The sequence below is a fragment of the Salvelinus alpinus genome, chromosome 25, assembly GCF_045679555.1.
Source record: "Salvelinus alpinus chromosome 25, SLU_Salpinus.1, whole genome shotgun sequence".
Classification (NCBI taxonomy): Eukaryota; Metazoa; Chordata; class Actinopteri; order Salmoniformes; family Salmonidae; genus Salvelinus; species Salvelinus alpinus.
Window position 1 is genome coordinate 6,477,515 of NC_092110.1, and position 17,059 is coordinate 6,494,573.

The 17,059-nt window shown below is 42.2% G+C and overlaps 2 protein-coding genes across 3 annotated transcripts in view; both read left to right on the top strand.

Annotated features, from left to right (window-relative positions):
• Positions 1-13,857, top strand: part of LOC139553261 (gamma-aminobutyric acid receptor subunit rho-2-like) — a 34,551-nt gene extending 20,694 nt beyond the window's left edge. The window contains exons 3-9 of the mRNA XM_071365397.1: positions 5,321-5,388; positions 6,175-6,398; positions 8,946-9,028; positions 9,279-9,419; positions 9,723-9,875; positions 11,839-12,059; positions 12,356-13,857. Coding sequence (XP_071221498.1) covers positions 5,321-5,388; positions 6,175-6,398; positions 8,946-9,028; positions 9,279-9,419; positions 9,723-9,875; positions 11,839-12,059; positions 12,356-12,706 — 1,241 coding nt within the window. The 3' untranslated portion in view covers positions 12,707-13,857. The remainder of the gene's footprint in view (positions 1-5,320; positions 5,389-6,174; positions 6,399-8,945; positions 9,029-9,278; positions 9,420-9,722; positions 9,876-11,838; positions 12,060-12,355) is intronic.
• Positions 13,858-14,686: 829 nt separating this feature from the next.
• syne3 (spectrin repeat containing, nuclear envelope family member 3) overlaps positions 14,687-17,059 on the top strand; it is a 44,154-nt gene continuing 41,781 nt past the window's right edge. The window contains exons 1-2 of one of the 2 annotated variants that reach the window (XM_071365398.1): positions 14,687-14,911; positions 16,576-16,731. In XM_071365398.1, coding sequence (XP_071221499.1) covers positions 16,588-16,731 — 144 coding nt within the window. In that variant the 5' untranslated portion in view covers positions 14,687-14,911; positions 16,576-16,587. The remainder of the gene's footprint in view (positions 14,912-16,575; positions 16,732-17,059) is intronic. The other variant, XM_071365400.1, reaches the window with a different exon arrangement.

Sequence of the window (17,059 nt, forward strand, 5' to 3'; positions counted from 1 at the left end):
TGGAGTTCTGATCATAGAATTCCGAAAATGTCATGCGTCTACACCTACCATGTCTACGTTGTGTCCAGATTCCCTCGTCCCGAGCTATATTCAAATTCTAGTATGCAGTCTGCAAACGGCAGAACAGGCTAAATCTGTTAATAACACAACATCTTGATGGCAGTAACCAAGTACTGTAGCTAACTACCCAGCTAACCTATGTAACTAGCCAGCAAGCTAGTTAGCAAAGCTAAAGAGATTGCAAACAGGTTAGCATAACAATTCTGTTTCTAATGTTTCAAATCAAATGTATTTATAAAGCCCTTCTTACATCAGCTGATATCTCAAAGTGCTGTACAGAAACCCAGCCTAAAACCCCAAACAGCAAGCAATGCAGGTGTAGAAACACGGTGGCTAGGAAAAACTCACTAGAAAGGCCAGAACCTAGGAAGAAACCTAGAGAGGAACCAGGCTATAAGGGGGGGGGGGGGGGGGGGCAGTCCTCTTTTGGCTGTGCCGGGTGGAGATTATAACAGAACATGGCCAAGATGTTCAAATGTTCATAGATGACCAGCATGTACCAGCAGGCACCCTCGGCAACCACTATGATTATTTAATAATCACAGTGGTTGCCGAGGGTGCAACAAGTCAGCACCTCAGGAGTAAATGTCAGTTGGCTTTTCATAGCCGATCATTCAGAGTATCTCTACCACTCCTGCTGTCTCTAGAGAGTTGAAAACAGCAGGTCTGGGACAGGTAGCACGTCCGGTGAACAGGTCAGGGTTCCATAGCCGCAGGCAGAACAGTTGAAACTGGAGCAGCAGCACGGCTAGTGTTGGCTAGCTGGCTAGTGTTTATGAAGACAGCAAACACGTTCCTCTCATGCTAGGAACGTATTTCCTCCAATGTTTAATGAAAAAAGGTGCCCTTCTTCTTTCGGATTGGGTTGGCAGATCGCATCCAATTTAAGGTGCATACACTGCCACCTACTGTACTAGAATGTGAGGCCATTCACAGCCTACCTACATGAAATTCTTTGCGATACAATACGTCCCCATTTTTCTAAAAACTCAGTGAAACCAATCTTTATTCTTATTTTTCTTCTTCTTTGGGTTTAATGGTGAACTACACATTGACAAAAAAAAAAATCCCACTTCTTCCTTCCTTCAATTCTCCATATCACCCTTCTCAGGTTCTATAGCCTGAGAGGATGGTACGACTTGTGACAAAACTCCATGCAACTGCACATTCTGCCACACCCACAATAATATATATTTTTCTGGACTTCCTCTCCACCTTGGCAGTGCCATTAATCACCATAGCTATAAAGGCCACAAAGTCCACCTTCTTAACCTTTAAAATATCTGAATCTTGCTGGTGACCGGCAACCCCTGCAGCGAAGACCTACCTACCACCTCTTCAGGACCACTATTCGAACCCTCAACCCCCTTGAACAGCCTCTGCATATGACATGCTCTGGACTGCCCTGACTTTGGCCACCTCATTCTCGTTCACCCTTGTTGGGTATTCTAAAGACATGGCTTCATGGTTCCCACCACAGTTACAACATATCACATCTTCATTCCTTTATATAAGATAGGATATGATCTTTCCCACAACTTGACGGCTTTTCCTTTCTACAAACACTTGAAATATGTCCAAATGCTTTACAGTGATCACACTGCATTGGTCTTGGAACAAAAGCTCTGACTCTGTAGTGTATATATCCCAATTGCTCTTGAGTAGGGAGATACTCCATATCAAAAAACAAAAGAACAGATAGCCTCTTCACTTTTTCTTTCACCACACGATTCATCCGACGCATCAGTCACTCCAGGAATATTTTTTATCTCTGCAGTATCAACTTCCCACAAAACTCCAGATATTACCTCCATGAGGGGTGCCCTTTTCTGAAGAGACACTCACGACACTTAAAACTCAAATCGGTTGATATGCAACACACGTTCCTTCTGATCCTCAGAAATACAAAAAAATCTAAACAAGCCCACCTCTCGTGTTCCTCATAGCCTTCACTTTACCCAACACTCTCTCTACCAGTTTGGATAACTCAAATGGATTCAAGATTTGACATCCTTCCAGCTGATCAAATCAAATCAAATGTATTTATATAGCTCTTCGTACATCAGCTGATATCTCAAAGTGCTGTACAGAAACCCCGCCTAAAACCCCAAACAGCAAGCAATGCAGGTGTAGAAGCATCCACATCAATAAATCGTAGTGACATTCTCAGCACTATGCACTACTTTTCTCCTTTTTCCATTTATTTGAACAATATTCCATTTCTCCTCGATTCCGCCGCCATTAGATGCACAAACCACATCAGTGTTTGCTTCAGCCATCTTTTCCCCGGTCTTCTTCTTCTTCTTGTTCTTCTATGAGGTTTAACGGAGGTTGGCATCTAATTTGTTGCATTTCCGCCACCTACTAGACTGGAGTATATATATTGCTTGTATATTATACTTTGCTTGAAGAATAAAAATGTACTAAATAAATACCCTACCATCTAACACTACACTCACTAATTTCAACATTATATCAAATAAAATGAACACCACCCTACTCCGCTAATTAAATGTCTTTATTCCTACCTCATGCCATCATCCTAAAAGGATGGGACATCATCACTTAACACACCCTGTAAATCTTCTGATGTCAAGTCTCGCACACCCAAATACCTCTCTGCAGCTGCAACCACAACTTCAGTTTGCTGCGACTTCCATCCCATCCCTGCAGTACAGTTGATAACCATTGCTATAAATCCAATCTTACTGAAACTTAAATCACTTTTTGGCCTATCCCTCTGTACTGATATATCTCTACTACTCTCACCACTCCTCCCCCTTAACCCATCTTCCTCTACTTTCTTCACTGCCTCAGCATATGACAACTTCTGCACTACTCTAACCCTGAAAACCTCAACGTGCCTCTCTCGCACGGGACATTTCTGATCCCCAGCTCCATGGGCACCCCTACAATTAACACATTCCACTACTTTCCCCAATGCTACACATTCCTTTGTCTCATGCCCTTCTGCACATTTCTCACACCTTGGACCCTCCCTCCTACACACTGCCCATAAGCTTGACACCTGTAACATCTCTATGTATTCGGCACATACGCTCGTACAGGATAACTTATATATCCTAACTTCACTTTGTCGGGCAAAGACTCAACTTCAAAACTCAGAAGAACAGACAATGACTCTTCTGTTTCCCCACTCTCGCCACCCTGTCTGCATCGCATCAAACGACGAGCATCACATACACCGGGAATCTTTCCCCTCAGCTGGTCAACGTTTATATCTACTGCTACCCCAGTTATCACTCCTTTCATTTGTGCCCTTTTCTTGAGAACGAAACAATGAACTTTTCTTGCCCCCATTCGTTTTACTCCAAGCGCATTCTCCCATATTTTCAGTCTCTTGAGGGGGAGAAGGTGTTGTCGTGCCCTCTTCACGACTGTCTTGGTGTGTTTGGACCATGATAGTTTGTTGATGTGGACACCAAAGAACTTAACTCTCGACCTGCTCCACTACAGCCCCGTCAATGTGAATGGGGGGGCGCTTTCAGTCATCCTTTTCCTGTAGTCCACGATCAGCTCCTTTGTCTTGCTCATGTTGAGGGAGAGGTGGTTGTCCTGGCACCACACTCCGAGGCTTGAGAACCTGTTGAGCTTGAGAACCTGTCGAGCCAGCCGAGGCAAGGAAGCCTGACGAGCCAGCTGAGGCATCCCTGTTGCTTCGGCAGCGACACTTGGACCCAACGTCACCAGTAAAAATATTATGAATCCCTGTTGCTTCCCCTTGGTGAGGCGTTATTCTGTATTGTATACGCTGGGAGTCGGGAAGCAAGTACAGGGAGTGAATTTAATCATAAATGAAACATGAAACAAAACAAGAAACACGAGTAGCGTACAGAACACAGGAACAGAATCAGTCAACAACTGAGGAAAGAACCAAGGGGAGTGACAGATATAGGTGAGGTAATCAGGAAGGTGATGGAGTCCAGGTGAGTGTCATGAGGCGCAGGTACGTGTAATGATGGTGGCAGGTGAGCATAATGATGAGACAACTGGCGACGTCGAGCACCGGAGAGTGGGAGCGGGAGTAAACGTGACAAACTGATTTAAGTTTGCCTACATTAAGGTCCCCGGCCGCTAGGAGCGCCGCATCTGGATGAGCATTTTCTTGTTTGCTTATGTCCGTATACAGCTCGTTGAGGTCTTAGTGCCAGCATCGGTTTGTGGTGGTAAATAGACGGCTACGGAAAATCTAAATGAAAACTCTCTTTGTAGATAGTGTGGTCTACAGCTTATCATGAGGTACTCTACCTGAGGCGAGCAATATCTCAAGACTTCCTTAATATTAGACATCTGTACATTGCTCTTGTACTGGTATATAGCTCCATTCTTGTGTATTTTATTTCATTCCTCTTGTGTTACAATTGTATTTATTTTTAAACTCTGCATCGTTGGTTAGCGCTCGTAAGCAAGCATTTTTTGATAAAGTCTACACCAGTTGTATTCGGCGCATATGACAAATTTGATTTGAATATAGGCCTTCATCCTCTATTGAATTACACATATTTAAGTGTTACTCACTGCTTGCCACTGTGGGTGGAACAGAGGTACTGCAAGGCCGTACAGTCAGAGGTTTTTCGGGTACTTGCCCTACTTTTAGTACCAGAATGCAGTTGCATAATTTAGCCAGCGGAATTTGTACTAAACTAAACTCCCATTTACAGTACCAATCAAAAGTTTGGACAAGACACCAACTCATTCAAGTTTTTATTTTATTTATTTGTACTATTTTCTACGTTGTTGAATAATAGTGAAGACATCAAACTATGAAATAACACATATGAAATCATTTAGTAACCAAAAAAGTGTTAAACAAATCAAAATACACTACCGTTCAAAAGCTTGGGGTCACTTAGAAATGTCCTTGTTTTTGAAAGAAAAGCAAATTTTTTGTCCATTTTAAAATAACATCACATTGATCAGAAATACAGTGTAGACATTGTTGATGTTGTAAATGATTATTGTAGCTGGAAACGGTGGATTGTTCATGGCATATCTACATAGGTGTACAGAGGCCCATATTCAGCAACCATCACTCCTGTGTTCCAATGGAACGTTGTGTTAGCTAATCCATGTTTATCATTTTAAAAGGCTAATTGATCATTAGAAAACCCTTTTGCAATTATGTTAGCACAGCTGAAAACTGTTGTTCTGCTTTATTTCTGCACCCAAATATACAAAAGTCTTCATCTTTTTGTACAAATATGTTTTTCTATGTGGTTTCTTTCGTTTTGTTTTCCAGGCCCGGCTATCCCTGTCGGAGTGGACGTACAAGTGGAAAGCTTGGACAGCATCTCAGAAGTAGACATGGTAGGTTAAAGCTAACCAATTTTTGTACTACCAAGTTATAACACAAAAATATCCAACTGCGCATTGTGAAAATAAACTTATAGTAAATTACCCACATCATTAACACTTAAGCCATTTCTTCCTGAATCCAAATGGACACGTTTTGTTGGTATTTTTTGTCCTGGTAAATCCCTTATGTAACAGACTGTAACATTTGGAAAGTCTTTATTTACCATGCAGATGGTCATCGTAATGATGGGTACTCCCAACTGTTGCTAGTCATTACATAATGGGAGAGGGGTGAGAGAGGGATGATCTCTACTTTAGGGGTTTTGGGAGGAGTTGGAGTACGCGGAGGGAGATGAGGAGTAGGAAGGGGTAAAAAACTGAGGAGGAGAGTTGAGTCTTTTTGTTTGTGGAGCTCAACCCCAGAGGCATGAGAGTCTGCAGAGAAATCAAAGAGACTGCTTTGACCATTGACTTTCAGGCTACACTTAATTTCACCCCCAACAGGATTTCAACCCAAAGTGCTGTAAGCACTGACAGCTGGCTTGATGATTTCTATTTACATGTATAAACTGTAGCACTTTTCTCAAAGTCAAAGCTCCACATAGATTTGTGTAACTTACTCATTGGGATAACTCAAACCCTTATGACCACAGTAGCATAGTTATGTATGATGTATGATTACGATTGGGTTGCACAATCACTGGGCACTTTCATTTTGCATCAAAGTGGACCATTCTATTGGTCCACTCACCCTGGGTACTGGGCAACGCATAACTTTCCCCTTCTCTGTTCCAATAGGACTTCACCATGACTCTGTACCTGAGACACTATTGGAAGGACGAGCGCCTGACCTTCACCAGCTCCACCAATAAGAGCATGACATTCGACGGGCGCCTGGTGAAGAAGATCTGGGTGCCAGATGTGTTCTTTGTCCACTCCAAGAGATCCTTCATCCACGACACCACCACAGACAACATCATGCTCAGGGTCTTTCCTGACGGACACGTCCTCTACAGCCTGAGGTGGGTCTGGGATGCTTTGGGGACTAGGGTTGAAAAAGTCCGGTCACTTTTCCAAAATACCCATGTTTTCCAGAAATCTTGTTTGGAAGATTTCCGGAATGAGACGGAAATAAGCAGGAAATCCAGAATCCTGGAATTTCTGGAAACCTGGACATTTTTGTAAAGTTACCGGAATTTCGCAACCTTATGGTATGGGTCATTCTATGCCATGCAGGGTTGGGGTCAATTCCGTTTTCAATTCATTTTGAATTCACTGTGCTAGCGCTGGGATGGAGCAAAAGCCTTCACACACTGTGGCCTTCCATTGCCACGATTCGCCTCCCCAGCTACAAAGTGATCGACTCCTAAAATTCTCAATACTGGGATTATGTATTTAGCTGTTGACATGTAAGAATGAAATGTAATCAGTTTAGAATGTTAATAGTATCCTAACTTTTAATATTAAAAATAACATGGTTCTGTGCAGGATGTATGATGACATCTAGACAAGAAGATTAATTAGCATTTTTTTTCTGTTAAGATTTGAAATGTGCTTCTGGCTGATGATGTTTAAAAAAAAATCAGTTTTTGACAACAAGGCCAAAATGTGAAGGTACTACTAAGTTGTTGGTTATGCCAGATTTTTCTATTATGCTTCCCAAAGTCATTCACCAGACATTGAATGCACAAATTGTGTTCTAATGGGTTGAGAACATGTTTATTGTTATTCATGAAAGTGGCCCTGTTTTTTCAGATCATCTACGAAACTCAGCAAAAAAAGAAACGTCCCTTTTTCAGGACCCTGTCTTTCAAAGATAATTGTAAAAATCCAAGTAACTTCACAGATCTTCATTGTAAAGGGTTTAAACACTGTTTCCCATGCTTGTTCAATGAACCATAACCAATTAATGAACATGCACCTGTTGAACGGTCGTTAAGACACTAACATTTTTCAGACGGTAGGCAATTAAGGTCAGTTATGAAAACCTAGGACACTAAAGAGGCCTTTCTACTGACTCTGAAAAAAAAGATGCCCAGGGTCCCTGCTCATCTGCGTGAACGTGCCTTAGGCATGCTGCAAGGAGGCATGAGGACTGCAGATGTGTACAGGGCAATAAATTGCAATGTCCGTACTGTGAGACGCCTAAGACAGCGCTACAGGGAGACAGGATGGACAGCTGATCGTCCTCGCAGTGGCAGACCACGTGTAACAACACCTGCACAGGATCGGTACATCCAAACATCACACCTGCGGGACAGGTACAGGATGGCAACAGCAACTGCCCGAGTTACACCAGGAACGCACAATCCCTCCATCAGTGCTCAGACTGTCCGCAATAGGCTGAGAGAGGCTGGACTGAGGGCTTGTAGGCCTGTTGTAAGGCAGGTCCTCACCAGACATCACCGGCAACAACGTCACCTATGGGCACAAACTCACCGTCGCTGGACCAGACAGGACTGGCAAAAAGTGCTCTTCACTGACAAGTCGCGGTTTTGTCTCACCAGGGGTGATGGTCGGATTCACGTTTATCATCGAAGGAATGAGCGTTACAGCGAGGTCTGTACTCTGGAGCGTGATTGATTTGGAGGTAGAGGGTCCGTCATGGTCTGGGGCGGTGTGTAACAGCATCATCGGACTGAGCTTGTTGTCGTTGTAGGCAATCTCAACGCTGTGCGTTACAGGGAAGACATCCTCCTCCCTCGTGGTACCCTTCCTGCAGGCTCATCCTGACATGACAATGCCACGAGCCATACTGCTCGTTCTGTGCATGATTTTCTGCAAGACAGGAATGTCAGTGTTCTGCCATGGCCAGCGAAGAGCCCGGATCTCAATCCCATTGAGCATGTCTGGAACCTGTTGGATCGGAGGGTGAGGGCTAGGGCCATTCCCCCCAGAAATGTCCAGGAACTTGCAGGTGCCTTGGTGGAAGAGTGGGGTAACATCTCACAGCAAGAACTGGCAAATCTGGTGCAGTCCATGAGGAGGAGATGCACTGCAGTACTTAATGCAGCTGGTGGCCACACCAGATACTGACTGTTTCTTTTGATTTTGACCCCCCTTTGTTCAGGGACACATTATTCAATTTCTGTTAGTCACATCTGTGGAACTTGTTCAGTTTATGTCTCAGTTGTTGAATCTTATGTTCATACAAATATTTACACATGTTAAGTTTGCTGAAAATTAACACAGTTGACAGTGAGAGGACATTTCTTTTTCTGCTGAGTTTACATAGTTATAATCAGTATTGAATTGGTTGTATGGAATAATAAGGACAACAGAAAGGACAAACTTCATTTGGTGTTGTAAATAGGTGATTCAGCGTACAGTGTATGTAGTGAGTCCGGACTCAAAAAATGTGATTTTCAAAGTTATGTCATGCTATTTATTTATTCCAAAAGGCAAAAAGAGAAAGTACCATACAACTTTGAAAATCTTGTGCGAGCATACAATAACTTTTTTGAGTGCGGACCCTCTACAATGAATCTTATGTGTTGCAAACAGGCTCATAGGGGAATCTTAGGTTAGTTGATGTCACATCATGGATCTGTGTTGTCCTTACTGTACAGGGTGACAGTGACAGCAGCCTGTAACATGGACTTCAGCCGCTTTCCTCTGGACACCCAGACCTGCTCACTGGAGCTGGAGAGCTGTGAGTAACTGTCGTCAACTACTATTAAGGCTGATACTGTCATAACCTCTCTCAATTTTAATAAGGGGATGAATCCTAACTAAGATACACACAGAAATCTCCATTTGACATCAATAGATGTACTCAAATGCCCACGATATCTCTAGTTAGGATTTTTCCCACTGGGCACAACATTTAGTATTTTTGACTACAGTAAATACACAAACAGAACAATATTATGGAGAATATATCAAATTTTTGTGCTCCCCAGATGCCTATACGGATGAGGATCTGATGCTGTACTGGAAGAGTGGGGATGAGTCCTTGAGTACGGACGACCGTATCTCCCTTTCTCAGTTCCTCATCCAGAAGTTCCACACCACCTCTCACCTGGCGTTCTACAGCAGCACAGGTACACTAAAGTACATTACAGTGCAGTACAGTACAGTTAAGATGGCAGATCAATGTTACGGACAAATAGGGTAATTTTGGTCGAGCTAAAGGTATTGACTAAGATTAGGGATCACGATCAGTGGTCAATGAGGTATTGGCACAGGAATCAACCACACTACATGACATGATTTGAGTTAAAAACTCCAATACACAGTCATTTAAGTCATCATCACAATAACCACATGGAGGGAATCATAAGCATTGACATTCCCATGATATTATTGACCCATACTTTCCTTTGGTTTTGTGTTCTCCTGTACAGGCTGGTACAATCGTCTGTACATCAACTTCACCCTGCGGAGACACATCTTCTTCTTCCTGCTTCAGACCTACTTCCCTGCCACCCTCATGGTCATGCTGTCCTGGGTGTCCTTCTGGATCGACCGCAGGGCCGTCCCAGCCCGCGTCTCGCTGGGTAAAATTATGGTGGTGCTACCAATAGCTCAGAGGTGTTACAGTTTATGTCGTCTCTAGCGCTGCTTATTCCCCTCATTGTCAAATTTACGGCATTCGGTGGTATTGTGTAAGTATCACAATGGTTTTCAGCGTCGAGCCTTGAACAATAAAGCCCTCTTTGTCAGACCTAATGAAGGTATATTGGTGTTGTACGATTACAAGAAAGAATATATATTCAAAAATACTCAGATACTTATAGAAATGTCTGAACTTATTCTGGTAGCCCCCATTCCATATACAGTTGAAGTCAGAAGTTTACATACACCTTAGCCAAATACATTTAAACTCAGTTTTTCACAATCCCTGACATTCAATCCTAGTAAAAATTCCCTGTCTTAGGTCAGTTAGGATCACCACTTTATTTTAAGAATGTGAAATGTCAGAATAATAGTAGAGAGAATTACTTATTTCAGCTTTTATATCTTTCATCACATTCCCAGTGGGTCAGAAGTTTACATACACTCAATTAGTATTTGGTAACATTGCCTTTAAATTGTTTAACTTGGGTCAAACGTTTCGGGTAGCCTACCACAAGCTTCCCACAATAAGTTGGGTGAATTTTGGCCTATTCCTCCTGACAGAGCTGGTGTAACGGAGTCAGGTTTGTAGGCCTCCTTGCTCGCACATGCTTTTTCAGTTCTGCCCACACCTTTTCTATTGGATGAGGTCAGGGCTTTGTGATGGCCACTCCAATACCTTGACTTTGTAGTCCTTGAGCCACAACTTTGGAAGTATGCTTGGGGTCATTGTCCATTTGGAAGACCCATTTGCGACCAAGCTTTAACTTCCTGACTGATGTCTTGAGATGTTGCGTCAATATATCCACATAATTTCGCTTCCTCATGATGCCGTCTATTTTGTGAAGTGCACCAGTCCCTCCTGCAGCAAAGCACCCCCACAACATGATGCTGCCACTCCCGTGCTTTACGGTTGGGATGGTGTTCTTCAGCTTGCAAGCATTCCCCTTTTTCCTCCAAACATAACGATAGTCATTATGGCCAAACAGTTCTATTTTTGTTTCATCAGACCAGAGGACATTTCTCCAAAAAGTACAATCTTTGTCCCCATGTGCAGTTGCAAACCGTAGTCTGGCTTTTTTATGGAGGTTTTGGAGCAGTGGCTTCTTCCTTGCTGAGCGGCCTTTCTGGTTATGTCAATATAGGACTCATTTTACTGTGGATATTGATACTTTTGTACCCGTTTCCTCCAGCATCTTCACAAGGTCCTTTGCTGTTGTTCTGTGTTTTATTTGCACTTTTCGCACCAAAGTACGTTCATTTCTAGGAGACAGAACGTGTCTCCTTCCTGAGCGGTATGACTGCTGCGTGGTCCCATGGTGTTTCTACTTGCGTACTATTGTTTGTACAGATGAATGTGGTACCTTCAGGCGTTTGGAAATTGCTCCCAAGGATGAACCAGACTTGTGAAGGTCTACAATTTGTTTTTCTGAGGTCTTGGCTAATTTCTTTAGATTTTCCCATGATGTCAAGCAAAGAGCCACTGAGTTTGAAGGTAGGCCTTGAAATACATCCACAGGTACACCTCCAATTGACTCAAATTATGTAAATTAGCCTATCAGAAGCTTCTAAAGCCATGACATCATTTTCTGGAATTTTCCAAGCTGTTTAAAGGCACAGTCAACTTAGTGTATGTAAACTTATGACCCACTGGAATTGTGATACAGTGAATTATAAGTGAAATAATCTGTCTGTAAACAATTGTTGGAAAAATTACTTGTGTCATGCACAAGTCCTAACCGACTTGCCAAAACTATAGTTTGTTAACAAGAAATTTGTGGAATGGTTGAAAAACGAGTTTTAATGACTCCAACCTAAGTGTATGTAAACTTCTGACTTTAACTGTATATATTTTTAAACCAACAGACCTGAGCTTTTGTTATTTCCTTCTTTTTTCCACTGCAGGTATCACCACAGTGCTCACCATGTCCACCATCATTACTGGAGTGAACGCCTCCATGCCCAGAGTGTCCTACATCAAGGCTGTGGACATCTACCTGTGGGTCAGCTTCGTGTTTGTCTTCCTATCCGTGCTGGAGTACGCTGCCGTCAACTACCTGTCCACCGTGCAGGACCGCAGGGAACGTAAGATGAGAGACGAGATAAGAGAGAGGGCCAGGTCACAGGTAATGAGATGCTACCATAGTACTGTGCATCGAAGACAATTTTCGAAGAGTAACTGAACATCTCTTGTGAATACAGTTTGCTCTTAATTTCATGCAATTCAGTTGGACTGCGAGACACTGCTGACACATTACTTCCTCTTCTTTCTTTACGGCCTAACTTAATACATGCTAACACATGCATGTTTGGTCAAATGTCTCATTGACATGCATGATTAAAAAATGACAGGCATGCATCTCAAGTTAGTTTAGATACATTTTTCCTGCCATAACCTCGCTCCTTCTCTCCTTTTCTGCAGTCGCTGCCCTGCACCTGTGGCATGTCCCAGACCAGGACCATGATATTAGACGGGAACTACAGCGAGGCGGACACCAACAGCCTGGCCGGCTACACCTCAGGAACTATGGTGTCCGAGGAGGATGTGGAGATGCCACATGAGGTGATGAACGAGAAGCAGACTCCTGGGGAGCACATAGTGGTCCACCTGTCTGTCAGTAGCGAGTCCACAACCACCAAGAAGAAAGGTATCCGGGCCCTCAAAATCATCCAGAATACACATGCCATCGACAAGTACTCCAGGATGTTATTCCCTGGCTCCTATATCCTATTCAACTTCATCTACTGGTGTTCATACTGTATAGGAGCGTAGGGTCTACTGTATAGGTGCAGTATGGGCCCTGGTCAAAAGTAATGCACTATGTATTGAATAGGGTGCCATTTGGGACTATGTTTATCATACGACTGTGTTTAAGACACTCGTCATGGACAAGAGAAAGGCTAAGAGAGACTGCTACTGGGGTTTACATGGACATTTGATACTAATGGCCAATATTTGGATGGACTACTAACGGGTTTGACTGGGGTACTGGCCCATATGAGACGGATCTATATGGGTTTATGTTTATTATGTATATTAAGGTAAGTGTGACTCGCTCACGAATGACGAGGGAGATTGCGAAAGTCTGAGAGACGGAGACCGAGTTCTATGTGGATATTTGGCACTGATGGACAAAGAGAAAAGCTCCAGAGAGAGACAGAGACATTCTTCATCATCCCATTGTAGTTTGTGAGTTTCTGTCAATCGATTCCACAGTGTGATTCATAGTTCTGCAAGTACGTATCAGCTGTTGTTTAAAAACTCTTTTGTCCAAATAACTATCATTTCAAGTCTTTTGTACTCTGGGCTTGGCATTTGACAACAGAGGTGTGTCTACAATGTTGTTAGCTTTTCATTCAGGTCTATTTGGCATTCAGGTCTAAGTACCAGTTCAGTCTGTTGAAACAGCTCAGTGTTTAACAGAGTTGAGTTTAATGGTTACGTACAAAATGGCACCCTATACTCTTTATAGTGGACTACTCTGGGCAAAAGTAGTGCACTGTATAGGGTGCCATTTGGGATGCACCTGATGCTTTGGATTAGAGAATCTGCTACATATGTGAAATGTTATGATGCAATATACTACAGTATATATAATGGTTTGTGGTTCAAGTGAGGTCTTAGTGGTACTGAAACAGCTGTGAAGTCATTAAAGCACAACAGTAACAACAATGTAGAGCATTTCAAGCTGTGAACAACAGTTACTGGGACATTTGTAGCTTACTGTGTAAAGGAACTGAGTAATAGTGTATAGATATGTATTTTCCTTTCTCTGATACCTCTCATATGGTCATTATTGTATGGTTACATGCCATTGTAAAAAAGAATGTAGGTCTACAATGTAAATATATAAATCTAAAAAATAAATACCTTGTATCGTGCCACATAATAAAGATTTGTGTAATGAATTACATGTTTAAAAACATCTAAGGTGTCCCATGCCATCATACCGTAACAAGCTACAGCCACAAAAGGCAACACATGGCTTTGCTTGAGATATTGACCTTAAATGTACAGTATAGAAGATTTTTGCCTAAAACTAAATATACTTTTATTTTGAGCACTAGAGGCTTTAATAGTCAGGTGAGAAGCTGCAACCCTAAAACTAGGTGAAAGATTCTATTATCATTCTAATAACATGGCTGGAACAGCTTTTAGTAAACACTTTTGTATGTCAATGTGTTTGCAGAAATTGGCTTTAAATAAATGCAGCTGTAGGCTATTTCTTCACTAGACAACAGTTCACATTAGTTTTGTGAAACCATAATACTACTTTAGCCAGTCCATTTTGAAAAGGGAGTCAGTACGGGAAACTATTTTCCTGTATCACCATGTTGATATTTTTCATTATGAAAATAAAATGTATTGTATAATTTGGTGGTATTAAAATATTATTGATGAAATGTGTTTTATATGTTGCTGTTAGCATTTATGTTCTGTTGCAAGCATTATAACTGTTCAGACTATTAAACTCCCCCCTCCCCTCCCCTGGCTCCAGCATCCTATTTAATTTACTGGTGTCCCTACTGTATAGGAGCAGTATGGGTATGGGAGCCTGGTGAATAGTGTGCCATTTGGGACGCACCCTATGTTCATCATACTAGTGTGTTTAACACACAGTCAAGGACAAGAGGGACTGAAATTGGTGTCCCCTTCTCTCTCTCTCTCTCTCTCACACACACACACACACACTTGCTCTGTCAATCAGACTGAGTCCAGAAGCCCACAGTATCTGTCTAGCTCTTCAGCGCGCGCCTTTCCGTTTTAATTGTTGACGTAATACGCTCACGCCCGGCGATTATCAGTTGCTCTGCGGATTTGCTGCTCTCGTCTGGCTAAATCTGCTAAAGTTAGGCTATGCAGCTATAGCAGAGGCCTCTCCTACACTTCCTGCGTTATGCTACACGTTTACGGTGCATATTAGGTAATTTGTGGACAGGAACGTTAACTGTTACTTTCACCAATGCACAGGAATCGGTAAGTAATTTCATATCGTTTATTATTTCGGGTATCGGTAGGGCTGTTCATGTTATGGATATTTGTACCGTAAATAGCATGATGACAAACGTATTATGGACTCCATCGTCACAATATCACGTTGTCAGACTTCAGTAGTATCATATTATGGATAGACATTTCCCTTTTGTAGACCTATATCCCAATATATTTTAATTCGAAGTCTCTATTATAAGTTTGAACACGTCCTGAAATAGCTTGCCGTTTCAGTCGTAGGGCTATTTCCATAAAAGTAATTTGGATACAGGCAAATGATCAAGTCTTGCGGCAAAGATTGCAGATCCGAATCGTTTCAGTCAATATACAATTATAAAGCTACTGGGGAGCGATACAATGTAACGTTAGCGAGTGCGTGAAAGATATCAACCATGTTGCGAGTCCGTTTACGAAGCGTGAGCTGTCAAACAACAGATGGCGGGGCGGGGAGTAACTTACCCGTAAACTCTGAAAGTACATTTTAAGTTTTGTCTATTAGACTATTATTGGCTTTGAAACGTAGGTAAAGTTTACTTTCTCCATTAATATAGCGCTTACATTTTTACTATATTATGTGTTCTTTCTATTTTTCTGTTACTCTATATTGTGGATCGTTAGAGAACATACAATATCCGCAGTTGAGTATAACTTCCCTAAAAGGGGGATACGTGAGGAGTTTTGATCTGTCGGGGAAAATGAGTCACTCAGAAGAAATGAGTTTGGCTTCATTTTCTGACCTGTGGAATAAAAAAAGAGCTGTCGTGCCTTCAGACCGCCCCTTCTTTCCTTCCTGACATTGCATTATCATGACTAGGCCTACAATGCACACGATTCTAGTCAAGGATTTCAATCCCCTTGAGAGAGGAGCCTAGTAGAAACAGATTTTTAGCCTAGTATTAAAAATAGATTTTAGCCTATTAGAAACAAAGACTTCTGTTTTTAAAAGCACAACATTTTTTACAGACATCACAAGGACAAGGTCTGCAGTGAGACTGAGTTAAGCCATCATGACAAATACACCTTATTACACTACAAGTATCATTTATGTTATGTTCACACACACTCGGCAAGTATGCAAATACACACATGTGCTATATTGTCCGGTGAGTCCAATAACGTAACGGCCCCATTCCTTCAAACCGGGAGTCAACAGTGCAGCACTGACTGAAGTATGAGGATCAACATCAGTTCAACGATTTATTTTGTGGTTGTGTCTCCTTGAAACAGATGTGTTGTGGTAGATCCTCCCTAGGAAGGTATTTGCCAATCTTCTCTAAAGGAACCGAGAAGCAGGCCTGTTGTTGTTGTGTAGTTTTACTCAAGTGTTTACATCCTGAATACGCAGCTGTGAGTTGGTTGTAACACAGAGAAACAACATGAAGCAGTATAATTTCTCTTCTGTCTTGTGGCCATGTTGAGAGTATAGATTATTTGATGAATTGTGGGTGAATTGTGACTGACTGATCTACAAATAATAATGAGTAGTTGGTTATGATGCAAGGTGATTTGTTGATCAGTCAATCTGCAGTCTCCTATTTCGGCTGCCGTGCCAAACAAGCCCATCTCCAGTCCATCACCTGACCAACCTTCGGTTACCAATGCACTATATACAGACTAAACCTCTCTCTCCTCTCTGTGTTTCGCCTCAGTCTGGCTCCCACATGACTCAGCAGGAGCAGCAGGAGTTTATTGATAGCCTGGAGGCAGCTCAGTCCTGGATACATGTCGTTCAGGAGAGGCTCCGGGTCAATGACAACACCCAGGGCCCCCGAGCAGCCCTGCAGGCCAGGCTCAGAGAGACAGAGGTGAAACCTTAACCACTGACACAGAGCTCTAACCAGGGATGGGATTAAATTACACTTACAAAATATAACTACAAAATACCCTAAAGACCAATGTATCAAAATATAAGATACTTTTGTGTTGAATTAAAATGCATGTATTTTCAAATACTAAAATAGATTTGCAAGTAGCTGGCCGAACAGCAACATTCTTAGTAACAGTTAGAGAAATGTTTTGCTCTGACTGTGATATATTGTTTATCTACCTTAGTTGAATGCACTGTCACTCTGGATAAGATTGGCCTTGTTTCTGGGCGGAGCTCATTAGAGTAATACTCAGCATGCTTTGAAA